Raw genomic sequence first — 27239 nt, forward strand, 5'->3', positions numbered from 1 at the left:
AAAAAAAACAAAAGAAAAGAAACTAGATTACTATGCATTAAGCCCTCTGCCTGGTCAGCTTAGAATTCTCTGCTCCCTCTTCCTAGAACACAGTCAGAAAATGACTGTCAAGGTTTGGATCCATTCCTGCAATTGTCTCATCTCCCTTTTCTTTGTAGACTCTCAGAAGTAAGTTGGCCATGGGATTGAGACATACCAGGGCACCATTATGTAAGAGGGCATCATGACCTATCAGTGGAGGGTCACTGGCTTAGCTGTGCCACATAAAATCACAAACCAAGGAAAAAGCACCTTGTAGGGTGCTTTGAATTACCAAGCAATCAATGAGTATTTGTTGATTTGGAAAAAAAAGAAGAAAGGAATACAAAGGAAGAGGGGAAGGAAGGAAAAAAAGACGGAAGGAAGAAAGAAAGAGAAGGAAGATGGAAAGAAAGAAGGGAGCGAAGGAAGGAAGGAAGGAAGAAGAGCCAGTTGTAACAAGCATACTTTTTATATGCTGCTAGCAGACCAGTTCATTGTTTATCTCTCCCTCTCCCAGCCTCCCAGGATTTATGATCTGGCCTCCTTTCAATGATTAACAGCCTACAGGCACAGAAGACACTGCTCCACGTCTGGAGGGCAAAAAGAAATATTTCCTGGGCCTGTGTGACCCAGAGGTTGGGAACACCTTTGGGCCTAGGCAGAATCTGTACAGAATCACAAGGAGCAGCCAGCTTCTGGCAAGGAGATACAGTAGAAAACGAAATATTTAGCTTACCTTTTGCTGCCAGAGTTTCCATCTCGTACAAAGTTAGAACTGTGTTTATTGATAGAATAGTTAGTCAGGTGCATGCATATATCATCCTAGAAAGACAATGAGTTCAAGAAGTCAGAAAGGAAAATTCAATATACTTCAATCCCATTTAGTAATCATTTTTATTATTACTGATTGTCATATATATAGCCCTTGCTGTGTGCCAGATATTGGGCTCTGGGGGTACAGGATACAAAAACTGAAGCAGTTTCTACCTTTGATAAGCTTACATTCTATAGGAGGTAGGGAGGAAGTTTAAAAAATATAAAATACATATTCAAAGGAAATACAAATTTGGGAGGAGGTGGGGAGAAAGATCAGAAGGGTCAGAAAGGGCCTCAAGTAGGAAAGGGCATTTGAGCTGCTCCTGAAGGCAGCTGGGAATGCCAACAGGCAGAAAGAAGCACATAAAAGAGTGCATGGAGGGCACGTGGGACAGGTTGTACAAAAGGATGGAGACAGGAGGTGGAATGGAGACTATAGGAGGAACGACAGCGTAAAATTCATCTTGAAATAGAGGTCACCTTCAGACTGTAAAAGGCTCGGATGGCCAACAGAGGAAGCTGAATTTTATACGAGAGGAAACAGGACCCTGAAATATACTAAATGGCATGGTTATCACTGGGTCCTAAAAACATCAATTTACTATGTGGAGCATGAATTGGAGAAGAGATCTAGAGAGAGGGAGATCCAATAGGTTATTATTGCAAAGGATGAAAGGCCCAATGGCATGGTCCATTGCACATATTTTCAGACTTTTTCAATGCATTAATCAGTTTTGTTGATTCCACCCCCCCTTCTTTCTTTAAAATATATATTTTCGGGCCAGCTAGGTAGTGCAGTGGATAGAACACCAACCTTGCAGTCAGGAGGACCTGAGTTCAAATCTGGCCTCAGACACTTAGTAGCTAGCTGTGTGACCCTGAGCGGGATGGCTCTCTAGGTGGGGAGAGAAATTGGGGAATATTTTGATGATGTAAAAAAACAAAAGATATCTTTTTTTTTAATAAAAGTATTGAAATACTGCAGGGGAGAGGTGCTGAGGCCCTGATTTAGAGTGGTAACTATGTGTGTGGAGATGTATAGTAGAATTAGGAAGACTTGGCAACTGACTGGAGGTGAGAGTGACAAGTGAAAGACAGCTCCAAGGTCTCAGATCTGAGTATCTGGAAGAATTGTGCTACCTTTAATAGACCTAGGAAAGTTAGGAAGAGGAGTGGGTTTAGGGGGGGAAATAATGAGTTCCTTAGACATAAGGCATTTAAAACGGTTATGGAGTAGCCAGGAGGCAGTTGGTGACATAGGACTGAAGCTTGGGAGAGAGGTCAGGGCTTTATATATAGATGTTGGAGATCCTAGGGAAGAGAGGAGAGGGGAGGGGAAGGGAGAAGAGAGAAAAGGGCTTAGGACAGCATCAGAATACACTTAGACACAGGGGGATGCTGATTGAGCACAGGAGGTTGAGAAGGAGTGGTCAGATGGGTGCAAGAAAACACAGGAGAGAGAAAGGAGGAGGAAAGACGTGATCAACAGTGTCAAATGACGCAGAGACATCAGGAAGGATGAGGACTGAGAAAAAAGGCTGTGATTCGACAGTGAAGAGATCACTGGTAACTTTGGAGCGGCAGTTTTGGTTGATGGTGGGGGTCAGAAGCCAGATTACAGGGTAAAGAAATGTAATCAAGCAGTGCTGGTAACTCTCTGCACTCATTTGGTGATGAAAGGGAAGAGAGCGACAGTGTGGCAGCATAGGGTAGTGTTGTATAATGGTTAGGGCACTGGACCTGGAGTCAAGAAGACCCAAGTTCAAATCCTGACCACCTCAGACACTTGGTAGTTGTGGGACCCTGAACAAGTCCCTTAACCTCTCTAGGCCTCAGTTTCCTCACCTGTAAACTTGAGGGGATTGGAGGTGCTCTAAGGTCCCTCCCAACTCTAAATCTATGATCCCTGGATGACAGTTTTATTTCACTTTTTCTTTTAGCTCTTGGTGATTAAAGAGAGATACAAAGGAAGGGGGAATACACTTATATATTTAGTTGGAGAAATTAAGAAAATCAAAGGAAATTAAAAGCTTGGAGTTTGGTTTAAAAAAATAAAAAAGAAATGAAGCAGCTTTATATCCTACTGCAATGAAGAGGGATGGGCAGTGGAAGGGAAGGCCTAGTGCACCCCCTTGCCTCCAGGACGGCCTCCACCTAAAGGCTGTATGGGACGGACCAGGGGTGGGGAACCCATGGCCTCAAAGGTCCTCAAGTGCAGCCCTCTGACTGAATCCAGGGGTGGACTCTCCCCGGGGCTGTACATGGGAACCTTTAGCAGACCGCACTAAATTAACACACCAGGTAGGGAAAGACAGGTTTGAATTGGGTCATCTTTCAATGTGTCGACCTCCTCCGCCCTGTATTTGAGCTTACACCTGAAATGAACAGTTGGACAGGATGCAGTGCCCTTACTCACCAAGTTATCTGAAGAAGGGTTAGAATAAGAGGTGGTGGCAAACCGAGCTAGACCCTCCTTGTAGACAAAGATCCTGAGAGGATCGCAGGAGGTCACTAACACATAAATGCGAAGGTCAAACTTGAAGCCATCAATAATAAAAGGCTGAAGGAGAGAAGGAAACAGAAACCAGACAGGTGACCTGGGAGAAACTGATCTTCACCACTGCCTTCCTCTCAGGCCCATTCTTGGAGATGGGCCAGGGCTGGTGGTTGTCAGATGACCAAAGCTTTGCTCCCAACTTCTTGGGTGAATCTGGACAAGGCACCTAAGCTCAATGTTTGTCAGGGTATCTGTCTGTAAAATGGTGTGCCTACCCCTCTCACAAAGATGTTTGAGACTATGATGAGCAGAGGAGACCATTGGGGGAAAATATCTGTGTACAAATGCAAGCTGCCATCACTCTTCAGCACTATTTCCCTCTGGAATGTACCGTAAAAAGACGTGAAGGAAAGAAAAACTGTCTAATTCTTTGACCAAGGGATTCTACTGGTAGGATTATGTCCCAGTAAAATGTTTGAAGATAAAAACGTTCACGGCAGCATTATCTGGAGATAAAAAGCTAGAAACAGATTATATGCCCCGAAGCAGACCTGAGTTCAAATCTTCCCTCCGATGCCTGACCACTGTGTGACCCTGGACAAATCACTTAACTTCAAAAAAAATTTTTTTTAAATCACTTAACCTCTCTCAGCCTCAGTCTCCTCATCTGTAGAATGGGAGAATTGGACTAATTGGCCTCTCGGGTCCCTTTGAGCTATAAATCTATGATATCTCATGACCGGGAATTAACAGATTATGATAATATAACGGAATATATTACTGCACTATAAAAATGACAAACATGAAAAAAAATCCATGAAACGTGAGATGAAAACTTTGTATAAAGTGAAGACAACAGAGATGAAAGAATAATATACACAATGGCTACAACAATGTAAATAAGATCAATGTGGAGAGTCAACACAGCTCTGGAGAAGTACAATGGTCAACGTTAGTCTGAAGGAAGGAAACAAACAAAATTAAAGGCTATGGTCCTCACAGTTCCCCTTGTATCCTGACGACTTGACTTGAATCCCAGATCTGGCATTTGCTCACAATCTGACCTTGGGCAGATTTACTTTGCATCTGTGAGCCTCAATATCCCCATCTGTAAAATTATGGGGTGGTACAACATGGCCTCTAAGGCCCCTCCCAGCTCTAAACTAGGCTACCATAATCCAATGCCCAGAGAGGCCGGTAGGTGGCACTACAGTGCACAGAACACTGGGCCTGGAATCAGGAGGACCTGAGTTCAGGGGTGACCTTAGACACTTAGTAGCTGTGTGACCCTGGGCAAGTCACTTCACCCTGTTTGCCTCAGTTCAGTCATCTGTAAAAAGTGAGCTGGAGAAAGAAATGGTAAACCACATCAGTATCTCTGCCAAGAAAACTCCAAATGGGGTCACAAAAAATCTGGCATGACTGAAAATGACTGAATTTATCCATTCTGTTAACAATTGATAAACTGCTCTTTGGATAACATACTTTGTAAGGGGGTGAGTTTAGGTGAATGCTGGGCAATGTCTGATGTGTCAAAACAAAATGTATCAATGATTTCCTTTTTAAAAAAGAAAAAAAAATGTCCATTGGCCATTCCTACTAAGAGAAATACAATTCTCCCACTCCTATGTGATTTTATGCCACTCTCAGATCTATGAATTGGGGAACTAGTTATTCTTCAATGGGATTCTCATCCTCAGCCTGACATGAGAAAAGAGAATTACTGAAAAGAAAAGAAAAGAAAAGACATTCTGTCACTAGGTCATACAGTGGCTAATGACTAAGACTGGAGTTAATCCTGCTAAGATGTTTACTAATTTCTGTGGCCCTGGGTAAAATACTTAACCTTTTTGGGCCTCCGTTTCCTAGGTGGTAAAATCAGAGGGTTGGAGTCAAAGGTGTCCAAGGTCCCTCTCAACTCTAAATTCTTGATCCTATGAACTGTCTCTTTTGCCCCAGTTTGTCAGTGTGAGACACCTCAGTCTGACAGTGAGTGTCATGTATATAAGGGAGATTCCAAGCTCTGACTCAGGCACATGTGGGCATCCTCGGTTCACTGAACCGATGGATGCCCCTAAAGCAGGGTCTCGGTCTTCTTCGATGTACCGCACAGTGGAAATCCGAACAATAAGGACACAACAATTACAAATAACCACAGTTTTTAAAAAAAATTACCTTTGAAATATAGAGCTGGCAGATCATATCTTCTCCTGGCTTGATATCTTTCACAGACCGCGTGACAAATATACCTCTCCCTTGGCAGCCAGAGTCCGGCTTACAGATAAATGTCTTAAATTTTTTTGACCTGCTATAGTTCTGCAAATCACCCCAACTACCAGTGTGAGTAGAGAGGAAATAGGAAATAATAAGTATATTAGCTGATGATTCAGCTCAAACTAAGGCTAACTCTTTATTAAAAATAAAATAGATTAAAACTGTGGAAGGCAATTGCTTTGATAAGATAATAATAATAACAATAATAAAATGATCACTAACATTTATATAGCACTTAAAGGTTTGCAAAATGCCTGAGATCTGTTATAAATTAAGCAAGCAGGAAAGGTTCCTAGGTTTAGAGCTAATAATAGCTGGCTTTTGTTAAGCACTTACTGGGCAGCTAGGTGTCACAGTGGATAGCGTGCCAGGCCTTGAGTCAGGAAGACTCATCTTCAAATCTGGCCTCAAACAATTACTAGCTGTGTGGCCCTGGGCAAGTCACTTAACCCTGTTGGCCTCAGTTTCCTCATCTGTAAAATGAGCTGGAAAAGGACATGGCAAACCATTCCAGTATTTTTGCCAAGAAAACCCCAAATTGGGTCACGAAGAGTTGGACACGACTGAAACAACTCAACCACAACTCGAACTAAACAGGCTTTCTAGTTGTTCCTCACACACAATATTCCATCTCCGGTCTCTACCTCTGTACTGTCTGTCTCCTTGCCTCTGCCTCTTGGAATCCTGGGTTTCCTTCAAGACTCAGCCTTCAGGAGGCCTTTCCTAGTCCCTCCAGTTGCTGGTGCCTCCCCCGCCAACATTACCTTGTCTCTGTTTTGCATGGGTTTTGTGTGTAGCCATATACTTGCAAGTTGTGTCCACCATTGGAATATTAGCCCTTTGACGGCAGGGAATGGTTCCTTTTTGTCTTTGTGTCTCCATAGCCTAGCAGAGTGCATCATGCCTTAATAAGTGCTCGCTGATGCTTCTTACTAACACTGACTGACTGATGAAAGAGAAAGTTGGGAAGACTAAAGTAGGAGAGGAAGCACAAAGAGACACTTACTCTGCAGGAAGACACCACGTTTTAGGGAAAAAATGGAATTCTTTAGGGAAAAGCTTTATCATACGACTCATATTCCTGGCCAGCAGGTCTTTTCGGCAGATTTCACTCATTCCAGGGAAGTGGTTGATCTTCTGCAAAGAAAGCTAGAAGGCATGAGCTCCAACCTCAACTCCGAGGAGGAAATGAAAACCCCCACACGCAAGGAACCAGTTCTCACAGTGCTTGGGCTCAGGGCCAGATGTCCCCTGCTCCCCGGAGCAAATGTTTCCCCTACGGTGGGGGCTGATTCGGGCTCCAGTACCTGGTAATTCTTCATTTCCATTACTCGATCTAGGGAAACTGAGAAGTCTGTCCAGTAAAGGGTCCAGTCATCATGGTCTCCTCCCTCACGCAAGCCATAAAGTCTGGCTGCCCGACGAACTGCATCACAGATACAGAAATGAGAGTGCATCAGACCATGAAGCAGAATAGGAGAAGACCTCGCTGGTGTCAGGCAAGCTGGGCACTGCCTGCAAAAGTTCTTTCTTTTCTTTTTTTTTTTTTTTTTTAGCTTTTTGGTAAGGTGATCAGGGTTAAGTGACTTGCCCAGGGTCACACAGCTAGTAAGTGTTAAGTGTCTGAGGCTGAATTTGAACTCAGGTCCTCTTGACTTCAAGGCCAGAGTTCTATTCACTGTGCCACCTAGGTGCCCCCAAAATTTCTTTCTTTCTTTTTTTTTTCTCCTGAGGCGATGGGGATTAAGTGACTTGTCCAGGATCACACAGCTAATGTCCGAGGCCAAATTTTAACTCAGCTCCTCTTGACTCCAGGGCCAGTGTTCTACCCACTGCACCACCTAATTGCCCCTTCTGCTCTCTATTTCTTACAGCCACCCTCTTTCCCCTTGCCTGAGACTGGCACTACTACTGATGGCAAATGGGATGGGTAAAAAATATTGAAGAAAACAGCATGTGTGGCTTATCTGTGGCAAACCTTGCCCTAAATTCATGGCTTATCTTTGCTACAGAGAACAAACTGAACAGTTTCTAAACGTTATCTGTTTACTGAACACTCAGAGAACACAAATTAATTGTGGTACAATGGAATGAACCTTGGATTTGGTATCAAGAGAACCTGGGTTCTAATCCTGACTCTGCCACAAAGTATCCACATGACTCTGGGCAAATCATTTAACATCTTTGGACCTTAGTTTCCTCCCCTGTAAAATGAAAGGGATTGGACTAGATCATCTCTAAGTCCCTTCTGGATTGAGATTTATGATCCTAAGCCTGAGCAAAACTTAATTAGGATGGGAAAATGTCTGGGGAAAAAAAGATTACCATATACTTTATTACAGAATATCGTTAATTTTCAGAATGTCCACTGTTTTCAGATTAGCTGTGCTTGCTACTAATCTACAGACAGTATTATAAAAAGGCAAAGGGAAAAAACTGTTGAATGGGACATGCAAGGGTGAAAGATGCCTCCCCTTTAACCTTCGTGGTCATGACCTCACACCACATGTGCCTCAAAGCTGCTGTCACAGCTGACATGTCAGCTGGAGGTATAAAGTATGGGGAAGGTGTGTATTCTTGGCCTCTCTTGTTGGAAACCAGTCATTTTGGGAGACCAGATTTCCAGTCCCTTGGATATTTAGCTCAGACGATGAGAAGGGAGGCAGCTAGGTGGCGCAGTGGATACAGTGTTCAAATCTGGCTTCAGACGCTCACTAGCAGGGTGGACAAGTCATTTAACCTTTTGCCTCAATTTTCTCATACGTAAAGTGAACTGGAGAAGGAAATGGAAAATCACTCCAGTGTCGATGCCAAGAAAACCCCATATGGGGTCACAAAGAGTTAGACACGACTGACTGAAATTGAATGAGAAGGGAAATACAGGATTTGGAATTACTTCCCTGTATCCTTTAGGATGAATAAAAATGCAATCTTGCCCTTTCAAGGAATTCAGTGGCTCACCAACCAAACTTGGTTCCCCAAACACAAAATGCTCACCACTATCATATCGGCAACTGGATAGATTGATCACCAATCATCTGAAAAAGAGAAAAAAGAAAGCAGCAAGACAGAGACAGGGAAACCGAAAAGGACCATGGGATGGCAAGACCCACAAATCAGTGAGCAATATCAGAAAATATTCCATCCGTTGCTGGGAGGGAGGGGGTCCTTAAAATCTGAGTTTTCAGGGCAACTTGATCCCTTACTTTATTTAAACTAGTTTCCCCAGTTTCCACTGCAGGATATTCCACAGGTGCAACAGCAGCATGGCTGTTATGAGAATACGTACCATAAAGGCATAAGTATATGATCTATTAGGTGGAAATTTATATTATGCCTGTGGCAAATCTTGTCTGTATTACCAATAAGCTATTTCTCTTATATCTATAGAAAGGTAGGGGAAAAAAAAGAAAGGTAGGAGCTAGAATTAAAGATCTTTTTAAAAATATAATTAATTGCCTCCCTTTTTGCCCCATGTCCCCAAAGGAAGGAGATGAGTCAGAAAGAGTCCAAGGACAGCTCTGTTGCCAAATGGAGGAGGAGGCACAGGAGAGCTAGAGTCAGATTCAGTAACTCAGATCTTCAGAGCACACCTTTGTTATTCTGTTCAAAATGGTCGGAATTCCCAGGACAATAGACAACATTTATTTGCAAGAAATTACAAAAGAAAAAAAAAACCATGTTCTAACACTGAATAGAATGGTTGTAGGGTTAGCTACCTTTTAGATTATCTACACCAGAGGCATCAAACACTGCCTGGAGAATAGCAGGAGCCAGATTAAAATTTAATTGGGAAATATTTAGCAAATAAATAAAAATACCAAAGAACGTAGATAATGTTAATATGTGGTTTTCTATGTCAATCGCCTCCACAGGGAGCCAGTCCAGTGGCTCCCCGTTTCTAGCTGAGTTTGACTCCACTGCTCGGCTTCATTAAAGCAGATAATGGAGAGGCTTTTATATAAAACTTGTTGTCTTCCATCAATCCCCTCTCTTTCTGCATCCTTCCTCTTTATAACAGGCAGCTCTCCCCTGGCTCCTAGCTCCATGGGGCCCGTCTACTTTTCTGAAGTTCTTGTCTCCTCAGTCTACCCTCCCCGCTCCCACTTTCCATCCTCCATTTCTAACCTCCTTTTCTTCTTCTTCTTGTTATGATGCTGAGAAGAACACTTCTGCAACGATACCCCAGGATCTTTCTCAACAAAAGCCAGGGTAACATGCCTTCCTGCTTCTCCCTCTACAGAGATGTCCTCCCTCTCATCTGATTCTCCCAGTTCCACTTCTTCCAAGGCCAGGAACTGCGGCATCTCTGGGGATGGAGTTCTGGGAAAAGAACAAGAGTGGGGATACTGGAAGAGCAGAGGGCAGTTACATGAACCCACCTCCAGAGGGACCCCCTTCCTTGTTCATTTAGATGCCAAGAGCATCCCCAACAACAGAGCAAGGGGTTAATGTTGGAAGATCTCCAGCCCACTCTTGCGGGTGCAGGCTCAAAATGGGGACCGACTCCTCCTTTCGCTGCTAGCTGTATGACCCAGAGGAGTCAGCCAACCAACCCCAGGCCTGGCTCTTCTCTCCTGTGACCCTGCAGAGTAGGCTGAAACCTTCTGATGCACGGTGGCATTAGGTAAACAAGCTCTCCCTATTAGGCAGAGACTGTGCCAGGCTGGATACTGCAACTCAGGAGGCAAGCTCTGTGCCGTGCTGGGTGAGGCAGTTATTCCCAGAGGGTACAATTAGGTGCTCCGAGGAAATCTGTTAACTTTTTAAAGCTCCAAAGAGACCACTAAGAGAGTGTGTAAGGTGCTGGCTTGAAAGTTAACACTACCTACTGGCATGGAGCCTACCCCAATAGGATCTATGATAAACTTATATATTCATTCTTACTCCATTCACTTCTAAGACTTCTGGCATGTCTCCCTAAGCTCTGCTTTTGAGTCCTTGTGGTAGAATTTAGAACCCAAAATTTGAAAAAAAAAAAAAAAAGAATGTTAACATTGTTTTTACATGTAATTGGGAAAAAATTAAATATTAAATTATAGAGTCCTTGTGGTGAGTGAATCTTCTTTTTGGTGAGGCAATTGGGGTTAAGTGACTTGCCCAGAGTCACACGGCTAGTGAGTGTTATATGTCTGAGGTCGCATTTGAACTCAGGTCCTCCTGACTCCAAGGCCAGTGCTCTATCCACTGCTCCACCCAGCTATATCAAACTGACTTTCTGACAATTTCCTGCTACCAGGCCTTGGTCTCCCTGCTTCCAAGTTTTTGGATAGATTGTCCTACAACTACAAACTCCCACCAAATACCTGAATCTCACCTTCCCCCCACCCACCTCCACCCCAACCCAATACACACCACTTTTATTCCAGTTCTGAGCCTGATTCAAAGAGCAATCTTAGACTAGTCCCATCCATTCCCTAATGAGCCAACACAATCTCCAACCTTCGTCTCTCAGACAACTTAGAAAATATTAGTTATGTATTTCAGTTTTTCCCAAGCTGATTTGCCTTGGGTTCCCAATTACATGTGCGTTTTTTGATAGGATCTGTGTCTGTTCTTCAAATGCATCCCAAGTAGAGCATGTAACTTACTCAACAATACTTATACCCTCTGTCTTCTCTGGGTCCTGCACTAGGCTTCTTACATTATTAAGCCCAGGGGCAGGTTTAAAATCCAGGCTCCCTCACCAATCCCTCACCATTCTCCTTACCTCTCTACTCAAACTCTCTAGATCCAATCTAATCCTTCCCCCACCTCTCTTCTCAGCATCCCAGCATACCCTGGCCCCTAACCCCATTTACTTCACTGTATACTTAGCCCCTTTATTCTTCTTCCAGGATGGACTCTCTCAAATCAATGATGGGGGCCCCTTTTATATTCCCTTCCCTGCTCACATAGCTGCATTAGCAGATTTTATTAATAATCCCTTACATTTGTATAGCATTTTATACCCATTTTCATACAGATTGTCTGTCTTACTTGATAAATTAATTCAATGAACATTTATTTATTAACTACTCTTACATGCCAAGCAAAATGCAAGATCAGAGATTTAGAGCTGGAAGGGCTCTTAGAGGTCATCAAATCCAACTCTCTTTTTTTACAGACACAGAAACTGAGGCCCAGGGAAGTCAAATGATTTGGCCAAGGACACTCAGGTAGTAAATGGCAGACCCAGGATTTGAACCCAGGGCAGTGGACTCTAGGTCCAGGACACTGATTCTGGAGGTGCCCGAAGGAGACAAAGTTGAAATAAGACAGAGTCTCTGGTCTCATGAAGTCTCACTTTGTCTAATAGCTTTCTCATAACAACCTTATGATGGAAAGTAGGAATGAAAGAAGCCAGATTGGATTTTCCCTTGGAACACAAAACTGTTGTGGATGAGGGCTGTTACCTGCACCAAAAACAGCTTGGACAGTCTTATCTATTCCAACCAGAAAAGCAACTTGGGCCAATAAACTAACAGATGAAAGCTAAACCCCACAGGGCATAAGACCATATGATCCCATGATCACAGATTTAGAAGTGGAAAATTCTCCTATTCCTATCCCCTCATTTCACAGATATGGAAACTGAGGCCCAGAGAGCTTAAATGATTTGCCCAAGCCACACTAGTGGTGACAGAGATGGATAAACCAGGCTATCTAGTTCAATAGCCAGTACTCAGGTCCTCTTTATGACCAGGTAAATTCTGAGTCACATTCAAAAAGAAGTGAAGGATAAGAAATCTTTACCTTGCTTTACTCTCTCGTAGAGATACCTTGAGCTCCACTCTCAGTGCAAGGAGCTGGTATTTACTGAGCTGAGGAGAGGCTCTGTTTACCTAAAGGTTAATGCTAACCTGAGGTAAGGAAACTGAGCCTCACTCCAGCCTCTTCAATTTGGGATGGGCTCTGTTCCCTCTCCCTCGCTAGTCCTTGCCCAAGTGGACAGGTGTCAAGAGAAAAGAAAAGGAAAAAAAAAAAGTCAAGCTTCTATCACCTGTAACCTTCTTTTCTCTTTCTATCTCTCTACTATCCTCTTCTATCATTTCCTTCTGTTTTATTTTTTTCCCCTCCCATTCTTGCCTGTATCACTGGCCTTTCTTTAGCTTCCATAGACACACAGAGAATTCAGTCTCACTGATGGCACTATTGGATAAACCTGCTGCTAGAATCCACCTTGGGCTTATAGAAGGATCTCAAGAGATTAGCTGGCACAACTTCTGAATGAGATTAAAAAAGAATTTTCTTTTCTCTTTTCAATTCAACAAGAATTCACTTAACATCAACTACTCGCCAGACGCTGGGATTCAAAGCCACCAATGAGGCTGAACAAAGATGCATTCCTACCTCCTCTTATCTAACAAAACAAGTTACTCTGGTCCTGCCCAAGCGAATCACAGATTTAGAACTGGGAGTAACCTCAGAAATCAGCTAGTACACACCACCCTCCCATTTTATAGATGAGGAAATAGGTCCAAGAGTAGGGAAGCCGTCCAAGATCACAAGGGGCAGAGCCTAGATCCAAGTGAGGATTGTGTGACTCTCAATCCAATGCTCTTTGGACTCTGACCTACAGCCTCCCTGCCTGCCTGAAGTTAGGATGCCTCTAGTGCCTTATCCTGCTCCATATTCATTCATTCGACAAACACTTATTAAGAGTCTACCAGGTGGGGCAGCTAGGTGACGAAATGGATAGAGCTCCGGCCTTGAAGTCAGGAGGACCTGAGTTCAAATCCAACCTCAGACACATGACACTTACTAGTTGTGTGACCCTCGGCAAGTCACTTAACCACAATTGCCTTGCCAAAAAAAAAAAGAGTCTACTAGGTGCAATGCAATGATAAATAAGGCTTTCAATCAACTGGGGAAAAGACAGGTACCACCAGTAAACATAATACAAATTGGAATATAAGGGCAGAAGGGTAGAAGTGTTTACTGCCCCCTTCCCCTACTACTATTAACATCAGAACCATTCCTAAGGAGTTAAGTAAATCCCACTATATGCCCCCATCACCACCACCGACATATACATTTTTATTCAGGTAGAACCTGGTCCAAAAGAGTAGCCCTGATGGGCAAAAGAAGAGGAGACATCACAAGAGGGCAATATGATTGGGGACAGGGGTGGTATATGTAAAGGAGCATGAGGAGACGAAGACTTGTCTTGTTAACTATTTTAATAGCCTACATGATGTCTCTCTTCTCCATTCCCAAACCACACTTTGTTGCCAAACTGATATTCTTAAAGCAGCAGGTCTGAGCATGTCATTCTCCACCCTCACCCCCACTCAAAAAACATTTCCATGGTTCCCTATTGCCAAACAAACCTACTTGCTCATACCACAACATTCTGTCTCTAGGACTGCCCACTAGGCCAAAATGCTCTCCCTCCTCCCCTAATTTCCTCCAAAGTTCGGCTCAAGAGCCATCTACTTAAAACAAGGAGCCTTTCCCAATTCTCACCCACCCACCGGGTTGTAGGTGCTCCTCTCCTCACTGAAATTACTTCGAATACGTTTTGCATATATACATGTATGCATATGTAAACTTCATATATATTATCTGTGTACATGTTGTGGGGCTCCCAATGAAAGGACTAGACTGATTTTTGTCTTTGTATCTACCCCTAGTGCCTAGCATTATGGTTAGAACTTAATAAATGTTTGTTGGATTGAATTAGATAAATGAATAGATTTGATTATATCACTCACTCTCCTCCAAAATCTTCAGTGGCTGCCCATTGTCTTAGTACGGGAAAAAGCAATTCCTTGGCCTAACTGATGATCAAGGTCCTCAATTATGTGGCTCCTACCCACCATTCTCAACTTACCTCACTTGGCTTGCTTTGAGTACTTTCATTCAACCCAAGTGAAAGACTCTCGGTGGCTGAAGTTTATTCTGACTTCTCCTACCTCTATGCATTTGCATACACTGCACAGGTGCCCGAACCTCATAGATAGGACAACAAAAAGTCCCTGCCCAAGCACCACTTAAGGGCTATTTTTTGGGCCCTCCAGGCTCACAGTGAATGTAAATAGTACCTGTTTCTCTTTTGGCCACCAACCTAAGGGTCTTCCCCTCCCAGTTTGAGTTTTTTCTTTTTTTTTTTAAATTAAAGGGGTCATCCCATAACTCACTTCTTAAAGAGGGCTATTCATTGAATGGGCATTGCCTCACTGAAAGTGAGAACCTGAAAAGACCTTAGCTTTTAGGGCCAGGGTCTCCCACTGCATCCTGAGCATCTCCAGTGGTCCTGATGAGCATTTGGCCACTGGACCTAGATGGGTCTGGAGGAGAAAGTGAGGCTGGTGACCTTGCACAGCCCTCCCTCACTCAAAACAAAGTCAATTGCAAATCATGTCATCACAGCCCTGATGTCATGGTCCTCTTGGAGAACAAAGGACAAAGGGAGTAGCTAGGTGGCACAGTGGATAGAGCTCTGGCCTTGGAGTCAGAAGGACCTGAGTTCAAATTTGGTCTCAGACCAGCCACTTGGGCAAGTCACTTAACCCCAATTTCCTCACCAAAAAAAAAAAAAAGAGAGAGAGAATGAAGGATAAACACACAAGCCTGAACCAGAACCTCCACATCCCCTAGTAAATTCCTTGTCTTCCATGAATCAGGTGCCATCTGCTCCATGTATACCCCCATCTAGAAGTTCCCAGGCAAGCAATATGGTACATTGACTACAGAGTCATATAACTGGGTTCAAATCCTGCCTCTGACACTCATTACCTGTCTGGCCACAGGTAAATCATTTTAATCTCCTGGGGCCTCAGTTTCCTCATATCTAAAATGATAGAGTTTGACTAAATGGCCTCTAGGGTCATTTTCAGTTATGGATCAAGGATCCTCCCCAAATCTTGTCTTTGCTATGGATTTATTCTAATGCATATTATAATTACTTGTGCACATATATTTCTTCCTTCCCCCTGCTGGGTTTGAAGCTCTTTGAGGCCAAAGACTGTGTAACGTTTTATTTTTTCATACAGCTAAACACCCTGCACATGGCAGCTATAAAACGAAATGTTTCGACAATGAATCATGTGCTGATTACTTGTAGAAAATATGACTAGCAGTTAATGTGGCTGTCCTGTGTGCTTTGTGGAAGCAATCTCATTTCCTCAGATTATTATGAGCACTTTAAATCCTTAAAATTAAAAAAAAGCATTGCAACATCACAGGACCTGAGGGACTGGGAGAGGCCTTAAAGGATATCTAGACTAACCACTTAATTTCTTAGATGAGGAAACTGAGACCCAGAGAGGTGGAAAAACACCCTCCCAAGGTCATGCAAACAGTGAGTGGCAAAGCCATAATTTGAACCCAGAGCTTCCTACTCCAAATCCAGTAATCATTACACTGCACCACATGACATTAACACTCTTGTGGAAGTGGGGAAAGAGGAGTGAGGCTCTCCCTAGGGGGAAGATGCTTTTTTTTTTTAACATTAAATGCCTTACAACATCACTAATGTGAAAATATGTTTAATAGGAATGTATATGTATAGCCTAAAAAAAAAACCATTAAATGGAGCTATTGCATATATGTCACACTGTGAGGAAATATGGGAGCACAAAGCACACTAGACCTTGTAATCCTAAGATTTGGAGCCAGAAGGGACCCTAAGAGATCGTTCAGCCCAACCTCTCATTACACAGAAGAGGAAACTGAGGCCCAGAGAGAAGTTATTTTCTCAAGTTCACAAAGGTAGTAATGACTAGCATTTATGTATCCCTATTTGCAAAACACTACATATTATCCCACCTGAGTTCACTACAACCTGGTGAGGAAGGTACTATTATTATCCTCATTTTACAAACCAGAAAACTGAGGCAGACAGCAGTTAAAGTGACTTGCCCGGAGTCACACAGCTAATAAGTGTCTGAATCATAATCGGAACTGAAACCTTGCAAAAAAGAGCCAGGATTTCTGCCTAGATCTTCTCCCTGGAACCACCTGCTTTGTTCCAATCCAGCTGTGACTTCTAGCCTCCAGCTCCGTGGAGCCCACACCAGTGAAAGAATTCACAAAGCTCAGTGCCCTAGGGTCAGCTTTGCCTGATATATTTTTTTTTCATATGACAGTATCACATTAACATACACTGGAGTTTTTCTTAGGAGTGTATCTAGAAAAACTTTCAAAGAATTCACGCATCAGTGACCACTGAGGTCCTTTCCAACTCTGGGATCCTTTTATCTTTCCTGGGAGGTGAAGGATATGAAGCATTATTAAGAGTAGAACCAGGATCCCGAGTAGCTGCATAGCCTTATGGGAAATGTAGTCCAAAGGGATAGCCTATCTCTTGTAGCTTTGGACTCGAATTCCCATAAACCTATGCAGCCACACTCTGGAGACTAGTTGCAAGATTAATGGAATATGAAAAGCAACGCCTGATGGGTGTCACCAGTGGTAACCACAGCAGTCAAACAAAGATATTCAACTTGTTTTGGTAACTCAAAGAATGTTTGGCTCAGCTTTACATGGGGATCAGTCAATCTCATTCACCCAGGATAGATGATTTCCTTCATTTTAGCATGGTGCTAATAATGAGACTATAGTCACTGGCTTATTTTTCCTAAAAGCGTAAGCTTTGCTCTCCCCTCTGGCCATGTGCTAAGGAGCTCTAAAATCCTGACCAGCTTTCTTGAAAATGCCCCTACAGAGGGATGTGGATGACATGGGGCTAGAACAGGACAAATCCTTCACTGTCACTTGAAGAACAACCCCAAAGCAAATCCCATTGACTGAGGCTCATTTCCATATCCAAAGAAGGGCAGATTATTACGATCTTTGCTCACCCTATACATGCTGGGGAGGAGGAGGAGGCCCAACCAAGTGGAAAATATTTAGCTCTTTCAAAATGAGTATGGATGTCCTACAAACAGAAAGTTTCAATTTCTTGGTGATTCTAAGAGGGCAGTTTACAGGAGAAAACTGATTAAATGTCACAATGCATAAATTAGGCAATTAACTTTATCAGGCAGCTGGACAGCATTGTAAAAAGAGTTTACTGTGCCATCCGCCATATGAATATGGTTGAGTCAAGCAGATCTGGGTTCAAATCCTACTTCAAGATACTAGTTGTGTGACCAGCTCTGTCTGCCTCAGTTTCCTCATCTGTAAAATACAGATGATAATAGCACCTACTTCACAGGGTTGGTCGTGAGGATCCAATGAGACAGTCTCTCTACAATGCTTTGCCAACCTTAGCATGCTACATAAATGCTATTATTATTATAATCCCCGTTTCCTCTTCCTTCTCACTTCCAAAGCGGGCATTTTTGTTCTCTAGGGCTGCAGGCATAAATCAAATATTGGACTGCCTATGTCTGCTCTGTCGTTTTTCTCTCTCTTTCATGTGCTCAGACTGGACAGTTCTTTGTGTCTCACATTTTAGTACCTGTTCCCAATTCTTCCCTCTCCCCCTCAAAGCCTCTTAACATGGGAGGTCACTCTGACACCATTTCCTCCAACAACATATACTTTGGAAATCAATATACCAAGAAGCATTTATTAACCTATTACAATACATGCCAAGCACTGTGCTAGGCAATAGGGATTACAAAGACATTACAAGTCCCTGCCCTCAAAGAGATTACATTCTAAGGAGGGGGACAACCTGCTCTATTTAGATAAAGCAGACGCAAGTTAACCTGGGGGAGGGAGAGGGAGCAGCTGGGGAGGGAGCATTAGCTGGGGGACCAGAAGGGCCTCATGCAGAAGGTGGCATTTGAGCTGAATTCAGAAAGAAACCAGAGACTCCCAGAGGTGGATGTAAGGAGGCTGTGTATTCCAAGCAGTTGTAAGCAGGAACTGAAGGTCTTGTATGCACAACAGCAAGAAGATGAGGTTAGCTACTGTGGAGTTATTAGAGGGCACTAACGTGTAATGTCTAAGGCTGAAAAAAGGCCTTTGCTGTTCAGTACTGTCCAACTCAAGGCCTTTGTTGTTGTTCAGTCATGTCCAACTCTTTGTGACCCCATTTGGTGCATTCTTGGCAAAGAGACTGGAGTGGTTTGCCATTTCCTTTTCCAGCTTATTTTTACAGATGAGGACATTTAGGTAAAGAGGTGTAAGTGACTTGCCCAGGGTCATACAGCTAGTAAGTGTCTGAGGCCAGATTTGAACTCACAAAGATGAGCCTTCCTGACTCAAGGCCCCAGTGCTCTTTTTACTGTGCCACCTAGCTGCCCCTGAAAAAAAAAAAAAGCCTTACTGGAAAGCAGATGGGGGCCTGTGAAATCAGAATTTAATTTCAAGTTTGGCCTTTGGCTCACTGTGCAACAAGCACTAAATAACTGTCTTTTCTATGCCAGTTTTTTTCCTTAAAAACAAAGTCTGAGCAGAGCGACTACAAAAACTTCAACCTTAATCTGTCTCCTATTACAGGGTTATCAAAAAGACTGATGAGGTCACAGCTGGAATTTGCTTTAAGTTTTTTTCAAAGCAGTTGCAATACACGAGACGCAACAGAGGCCCAACAAATGCCAGGAGACAGAGATGAACCTCAGACCTGGGAGTTTGTAACTGGTTGGGTTCTATTTCTGGCCCTTCCACTAATTCAGCAGGAGGTCTGCAACAATTCTCTGTAAAATTGGAAACCAGCAACATGGGGAGGATTAAGTAATTGCGTAAGTGCTTTGCCAATATAAAGTGCTTATTAATAATACTGCCACCCACCAAGAGCAATAATAATACTGCTGGGTGGCTCAGAGCCCATCTTTTTATCCTGCTGGATGGATATATCAGAGAATTCTTCAGGTAAGGCAAAAAAATGTAACTGCTTAGCTGGGATTGTGTAATGGAGCACTGGACTGGGAATCAGGGTTCTAAGTGCCACCATTTTATTTTCCGTGAAGCCTCTTCTGATACCCCCAATAAATTATCTCATATTTATTTTATATATATATGTACTTGTCTCCCCCATGGAATGGAAGGTCCTTAGGGGCAAGGACTGTTTCATTTTTGTCTTTCCATATCCAGTGCCTAATACAGTGCTTGGCAATCAGTATCAACTTAACAAACTGGCTTGTTGATTGACATTTAATACTAGCTTGGCCAACAATAAGATATTGGGATATCTCATTTAACCTCTCCCAGCCTTAGTTTACTTCATTAGACAACATAATTTCCAAGGTCCCTTTTAGTTTTGTGATTCTATGTGCCCAACTTTGCTCTCAATAAGGCCTAAATTGTATTATCCAACAAATGGGATTTGCCACTGTTTCCAAGGTTCAAATCTCTGGTAGAGCTTTCATCATAGCTCTAAGGATTTTGCTCCATGGTGAGGGACCGGAAAGCCAGCCAGGGAGGAGATAAGGGAGTATTGAGGAATGCCGAAAGGTCCCCTTCTTTGAAAGGTCCTCCAAGGAAATGGAGTGTAGGTATTTGGTGCAAAGGGGTCCGTGGACATTGGAGACTTTGACTCATACTCTTGAGAAACGAAGAGCACCAGAAGCCCTATTCTGCGGTAGAATGAAAGGATTTGGGAAGTCTTGGAAGGAAACTGGAGAGTAACCCAGAGTAAGGGGTTCATAGTTATAGCTCTAGGGCTGAAAGAGCCTTCCTCATTTTACAGATGAGGAAACTGAGGCTCAGAGAAAGGGGTGGGAGCTGGGTCAAGAAAGGGGATGTGGGGAGGAAGAGAGCCAGACACGTATTTAAAGGGTCTACAGAAATGGAGAGCAGAGTAGGGGTACCAGGAGTGAAGTTGGTGGAAGGAATCAGGACAGAGACTGGTGAGTTTGGGGGTACGTTTACGGTGAGGGGTGAGGTATGCAAGGGGCCTGGCTGCATGAGTTTTGGGGGCTGGAACGGAGCTTGGAGGGCGCAGAATCAGGACGTGGTGGGATGGGGGCACGGTGGCCTGCAGCGGGGACATCCGGGGCAGACAAGGGTGGGCGGCGGGCACTCTTACCCACGGCTCTTCATGCCTTTGCTCGCCCCCATTCCGCTGTCCGTATCGCTCTCGGCCAAAGTGGACGCTGCCTCCCTCCCCCACTCCATAGGCTGCAGGGTGTCGCTGCGCCCCATAGCCAGCCCCAAACCCACTCTGCTGTCGGCGCAACTTCGGGTGGGTCGGAGCATGGCTTTTGCATGAGCCAGATCTCGGGCTCTAGATTGGCCCTTTTTCCTGACAGCCCTTCCCAATAAATTAACCGCCCTCTTCCTCCCACTGGGAAGAGACCGAGGGTTGTCCCGGGAGACGCCAGGACGCAGAATCCTCGAGAACCAGCGCGAGCAACGAAGGGAGACTGAATCCCAGCTCCATTCGCATCTCTGGGCAGCGAAGAATCCAGGTGCGCAAGCGCAAGGCCGGCTAAGGTAGCGGGAGTAGGGGAGGCGGGTCCGGGCCAGGGCTTGGCCTTCAGCCAATCAGCGTGCTGGGTCGGAATATTCAGCTCTACCACCCTCTGCTTTTGCAGGGTGAATGAGTTTCCAGCCTCGAATGCACGCTTCTTTTTCTGGGGGGCGTGACTTCCGAACATTGTGATGTGGTTAAGCTTGACCCTCCCATTAGATGGGCCAACACAAAATGGGGCTTGGCTTACCCCAGGCAGCGGAGGAAGACAAATGGTCATAGGTCATGCATCAAACGCTTTACGTTTCTTTATTATTATTATACTTGTTTTGGACACCAATCATTTTTCAACAAACATCCTCCAATCATGCGTTCCGCTTTATTTGTTGTCGTCCTCTGTAGAATGTAAGCTCTTTGAGGACAGGGACTGTCGTTGTATTTGTAATCCTAACACTTAGCATGGTACCTGGCACATAGCAGGCCTTACCAAATGTCTCTGTCTCTCTCTATGTCTCTGTGCCTCTCTCTTGTCTTTGTCTGTGTGTCTGTCTCTGTCTATCTCTGTCTCTCCCCCTTCCCTCATTCTCCTTTCTCCTCCTCTTCTTCCTCTCCCTCCCTATCCTTCATCTATCCGTCTCCCTATCCATCCCTCCATCCATCCATCACTGTTATCCATCTATCTATCGCAAAGTTAGTGGCTTAAGTTTTACAAATCACCTTCCTCATAACTTACTACAAGGTTAAATAACTGTCCTTCAGACACACTCGATTTTCACCATTTCCTTCTTCAGATGAGGAAACTGTGCGCGCGGGCGCACACACACACACACACACACACACACACACACCCCACACCCCACACCCCCCCATAAGAGCCAGGAAAGGACTCTAATTCAGGGTTCTGACGCCAAGTTTAATGCTCTTCCACCAAGCCATATGGTATTAACAAATTGCTATGCGTTTATATTTATTGCCTAGGTGTTTGGGAAAATTAGAAGTTTAGATCATGGGGCGCCCAGCCCTAGTGGATAGAGTGCCGGGCCTAAAGTCAGGAAGATTCCTGTTGGCGAATTCAAAACCGGCCTCAGACACTTACTAGCCCTGGAACCCTGGGCAAGTTAACCTTATTTGCCTCAGTTCCTCATCTTTAGAAAATGGCAAACCACTCCAGTATCTTTGCAAAAAAAAAAAAAAAAGAAAAATGGGGTAATGGAGTCAGACAAGACTGAACAGACACAGTCTTACCCTCCTAGAGTTGTCGGTATATTAGGGAACTAGATGTTAGACTAATTCTAATTATGAGGAAACGTTAAACCAAAAAAAAAAAATGTGCCTCCCTGTAATTTCCATCCATTGGGTGTTCTCTATTTCTACCCTCCTAGGCCAAACAGAACAGTCCTGCTTTTTTTGTCATAGACATTAAAGAGAAGTTTTGAACAGAGAGACTATGTAATAAAAGTGATGCACAAGGAAGATTAATCTGTCAGTGCTGGGAAGAATGAATTGGAGGGCGAAAGAGGAAAGGTGAAAAGACAAGTTTAGAAACGATTACATCCAGACAAGATAATCTAGTAAGAAGTAATCAGGGCCCGAAGGTGTGAGGGAGGGTGGTGATAAAAAGAGGCAAGCTTGCATTTGAAAGACTGGTATAGCTAAAACTTCGAGGGCTCAGAGAACTAATTGGATGTGGGAGGAGATGAAAGAGCTTAAGTTAAACACAGGACCGAGGTTCTTAAACTTTTTTTGTGGAGAACCTCTTGGGACCTCTTCTCCAAACAATGTCTTTAAATGCACAAAATAAAATGCATAGGAGTACAAAGGATATCTATCATATATTGGAATACAGTTATCAACATGTTTTTAAAACCATTTCACCAACCCAAGGCTGAGAACTTGTGAATAAGTTTTCAAATATGACACACTAAATGGTGAAGCCACTGACCAAAATAGAAGATCACAGATAAGGATAATCCAGGAGAATTTCAGATTCTTGACTGTTTCATTTTTGTTTTTACAATCTGTGTTACCTAGCACAGTGCTGTATACATAATGGGCACTTTACCAAATGCTTATTGAATAGAACTGGAATGAATAATGAACTTGGTTTGGGGGCAACTGTTAGGTTTGAGGGGCCAGTGAAATATCCAGATGGAAATATCCCTTAGGCAACTGGAGGTTTGTGTTAGAACTTGGAAGAAGGGTCAGTGTTGGAATGGACTGCTTCTGAAGGAAGACTTCCTAGAGGAGGTGGTCTTTGAACAGATGAATTGAAAATGCCTTGACTGATAGATTAAGAAGTAAAACACAGCACCCTCACAGGAACAGCCTCTTGGGGTACAGGAGGTATCTCCCACCCCATCATCGTCACCATCACCATCTCCAGGACCAGGAGCCTCATCTACTAAAGACCCAGGTGCTAGAGACAAGGACACAGTTTTCCCCACAGACATGAAAGCCCTTTGCCACATGCCTTTGAAATTTACTATAGGATGAACAGAGGGCCCAAAGTAGAACCAGCTGCACATCTGTCACTCACCCAGAAGCCCTTCTCCCCCTCTCTGCCTCAGGCTATGGGCTGAACTACCCTTACCACCCCCACCACCACCTTCCCATCCCAGAAAGGGGAGGGAGATGGGGAGAAGAGATACAGAAGGGACCCAGGCGACCACTATCAACTGGTCACCCAGCAGATGCTTCAGAAAGACCAATTGTTCTAGGGTCTACCCCCTCCCAACCTTCTGCATCTTTATTTCACCTCCCTCCCCAGTGTCCTACCAATCTGCTGCTTCAGTCTTTGCTCCCACTAGAGTGATATTGTGATGGAAATGAAGGTAGGGGGTATAGGACTGAGAGGCCAAGATTTACAGCTTAAAGAGGGTTTCCATTAAAATCCCTGACAACTAGTTATTTATGGACGGGCTGGCTGAAACTGAGCTAATATCCCAGGCTAGGTCTGGCACCAGGGATGCCCATCAGGAATAAAGAAAGGGAAAGCTGAAAAACCAGCCCTAGTTAATGAAAGCAAAGAGTATATGATTGAATCAGATACTCCCTCCCCACCAGGGGAAGAATAGGAAACCTTCAGAAGCATCTGTGATTTTTGCTTTAAAAAAAAGAAAAAGCCAAATGGTCAAATGATGGTGGGGGAGGGAGGACTTCGTACAGTTGGGGTGAGAGGTTAAAGAACTGTGAGGATTTCACTTCACCACCAACACCCCCAATAATGTCCACTAGTCAGTAGCAGGGCTGGACCATGGCTTTTTGTCTAAACTAGACCTAAAAAGCTAAGACCCAGTAAGAGAAAGGTCCTGGATGCTGGAACAGTTTTATTTCCATGGGAAATCATCAATAATAAAGCAATACTTATTATATTGTTTATGATTATATTGTTATAATATACTATATTTGTAATACTTGTTTGACCAGGCTTTCCCATGGAGACTACAACGCATCATATTCATCTGTTCATGGACCTAGGACCCAGAACTCACAGGGTTGTTGGAGGAATACCATTTATAACAGCTAGCATTTATATGGCACTTTGCAAATATTCTCTTCTTTTATCCCTCACAACAGTCCTGGGAGGTAGGTGCTATTATTATCTCCATTTTACAAGTGGGGAAACTGAAAGGCTAACTGAGATTAAGTGACTTGTGCAAGGTCAAACATCTAGTAAGTGTCTGAGGCTGGATTTGAACTCAGGGCTTCCTGACTCCGGGCCCAATGCTATATCCATGGAGCCTCCCAGCTGTCTCTAAAGATTTGTGGAATCTCCCTTTGACCCGGCAATAACACTTCTAGGGCTGTATCCCCAAGAGATCATACAAATGGGAAAAGGACCCACATGTACAAAAATATTTATAGCAGCTCTTTTTGTGGTGGCAAAGAACTGGAAATTGAGATGATGCCCATCACTTGGGGAATGGCTGAACAAATTATGGTCTATGAATGTAATGGAATACTATTGTGCTATAAGAAATGATGAGCAAGCAGACTTCAGAAAAACCTGGAAAGAGTTGAATGGTCTAATGCTGAGTGAAGTGAGCAGAACCAGGAGAACATTGTACACAGTAACAGCCACATTATGCGATGACAAATTTTGATAGACTTAGCTCTTCTCAGCAATGCAAGGATCTAAGACATCTCCAAAAGTCTCATGATGGAAAATACTATCCACATTCAAAGAAAGAACTATAGTTTGAATGCAGGTCGAAGCATACTATTTGCTATTTTTTTCTTCTATTGTGTTTTGTTTCCTCTTTCTGGTGGTTTCTCCTATTGTTTCTAATTCTTACTTACAACATCACCAATGTGAAAATATGTTTAATAGGAATGTATATGTATATCCTATATCAGATTGGGGAGGGAGGTGGGGAAGGAGAGGGAGAAAAACTTAAAACTCAAAAGCTTATGGAAGTGATTGTTGATCAATCAAAATAAATTAATTAAAAAAAAATTTTTAAATTGTGGAATCTTAGAAATTTGAAAAAAATCTACTTTCAAATGAATGAACACTTGAAGGGCTAAAATTGACTTTTAACATATTTAAAATCAACTCACATATATAAAACAAGTATTTTGGATCCTCTGAGCCTTGCTGGTGCCCATTGGAATCTATATCTTTCCCTGTGCTCACTAAAATGAAGAAGGTTTAAAATATGAGAAGTCAGTTAACCAGGAGGGTGACCTTGCAATATGCTCAATTCTTTGGACCTGCAGCATGAATGGGCAAAGAATTCCAGCATAGTGGAGGTAAACAGAACGCCCTCTCTACCTTCCCCATATGTGAGACTTTGGGCCACATGTGGACCTGGGTACTGAAGGACTTGGGGCTTTAGGATGATGTAGCAAATGCTTTGTTTCCATCTCACCCCTACACCTTAAACCTCCTCTTGTCCCCCAATCATGATGACAGTAGCAGATTGCCTCAGTTTAAAAGGAGAGACAGATTCTACTCTCACTTCAAAAGAATTGGCTTAGAACTTTAACTCTCTCTCACTCTGTCTCTCTCTCTGTGTGTCTGTGTGTGTCTCCCTCTCTCTCTGTCTCTGTCTCTCTCTGTGCCTTTGTCTCTGTCTCTCTGACTTACAGTGAGAGCAATGGGGGCCTCCCCTACCTTAACAGAAATGGTGACTGCTTACATGTGGCTGCTAGAGCAGGGGTTCATACAGGTGAACCTAAGCTGGGAATTTAATCTTCCGGCTGCCTTTTCTGTTTTGTGTTTTTTTATACTGGGTATAGGTGGCCAAATAGAGATTTGAAAGATGAACTTTATAGCAGTAAGCTATCTTCTGGGTGCCTCATTTAATTCTGGTTGCACTACTGGAACAGCCCTCCTCCAACTACTGCAGTATACAGAGCTTCTGGGAGGAGAAGATGGCTGCTTTGAGGAGGAGAAGCCCCCTGTACCTGGCCCACCTTGACAGAAGTCATGGACTTCAAAGGAGTTGTTCAGACTGTACAGAGACTCTGCATGGTTGCTAAGGAAGGTGAATGACATCTGGAGGCTTAAAGTGGACCTACAAGGAACTGAGCAAGGTCATCATACGGGTAGTTATGGCTATATCCAACCTTGTCTGGGGGGTGAACAGCTTCAGGCACCAGCAGCAGGTAGTTTATTGATTTCTAGTGGCAAGGTGGGCACCTTCTCCAATAGTCATTCTGGTATAGGTATGATCAGTGATGTAGGTAGATGCATTGTAGCCCTTTGTGATTTGGAATGCGTAAGGCCATTCTACATTGTTGCCAGTGGCCAATCTCATAATTGCCCTCTATCCAAGGACCAAGGAGCAGAATTGATGGGGAGCGCTTTGTTTTTGGGGGGGGATTGAAGGGGGGTTTGGGGGTAAGGGGGTAGTAAGGGGTGGAATTTGGGGGAGGTGCTTTGCTTTTTAATAATACAGGGGAAGTGATACTGTCTCTGTATAACTACCCAGCCCCATAGAACAAGGAAGTCCTTCAGAAGCTTCAATCGGAGAGGTTCTAGAGTACAGGAAAGAACATTTGGCTTTCTGAAGGCGGTCTTAGAGGCAATGCAGTCCAAGCCCCTTATTTTACAGATGAGGAACCTGAGAACCAGGGAAAGGGAAAGGATTTGCCTCAAGTTCACACAGGCAGTCAATAGCAAAGCCAGGTCTGCTGACATAAAACCCAGTGTTCTTTTCATATCATCATGCTGTTTTCCTCCTCCGGATTTAAATCAGAAGACCCAGGTTCTAGCATCGGCCCTGCCATTCACTAGCAGTCATGACCATTTGTAACAGCTGTAATGGACCATTATATAAAGAACCCCTGTCTGAGATGCAGGCTATACAAAATATAATTATTCTCAGAATACCAGCA

At 43.6% G+C, this 27239-nt stretch overlaps 1 protein-coding gene across 1 annotated transcript in view; it reads right to left on the reverse strand.

Moving 5' to 3' along the window:
- Positions 1–27239, reverse strand: part of TTLL6 (tubulin tyrosine ligase like 6) — a 61925-nt gene that overhangs the window by 23486 nt on the left and 11200 nt on the right. The window contains 9 exon segments of the mRNA XM_027872958.1: positions 758–843; positions 5510–5666; positions 6615–6745; positions 6916–7034; positions 8606–8646; positions 9737–9932; positions 11427–11506; positions 20514–20961; positions 23215–23313. Coding sequence (XP_027728759.1) covers positions 758–843; positions 5510–5666; positions 6615–6745; positions 6916–7034; positions 8606–8646; positions 9737–9932; positions 11427–11506; positions 20514–20961; positions 23215–23313 — 1357 coding nt within the window.

The sequence above is a fragment of the Vombatus ursinus genome, unplaced genomic scaffold (genome assembly GCF_900497805.2).
Source record: "Vombatus ursinus unplaced genomic scaffold, bare-nosed wombat genome assembly UNPS02014801.1, whole genome shotgun sequence".
In the NCBI taxonomy this organism is placed as follows: domain Eukaryota; kingdom Metazoa; phylum Chordata; class Mammalia; order Diprotodontia; family Vombatidae; genus Vombatus; species Vombatus ursinus.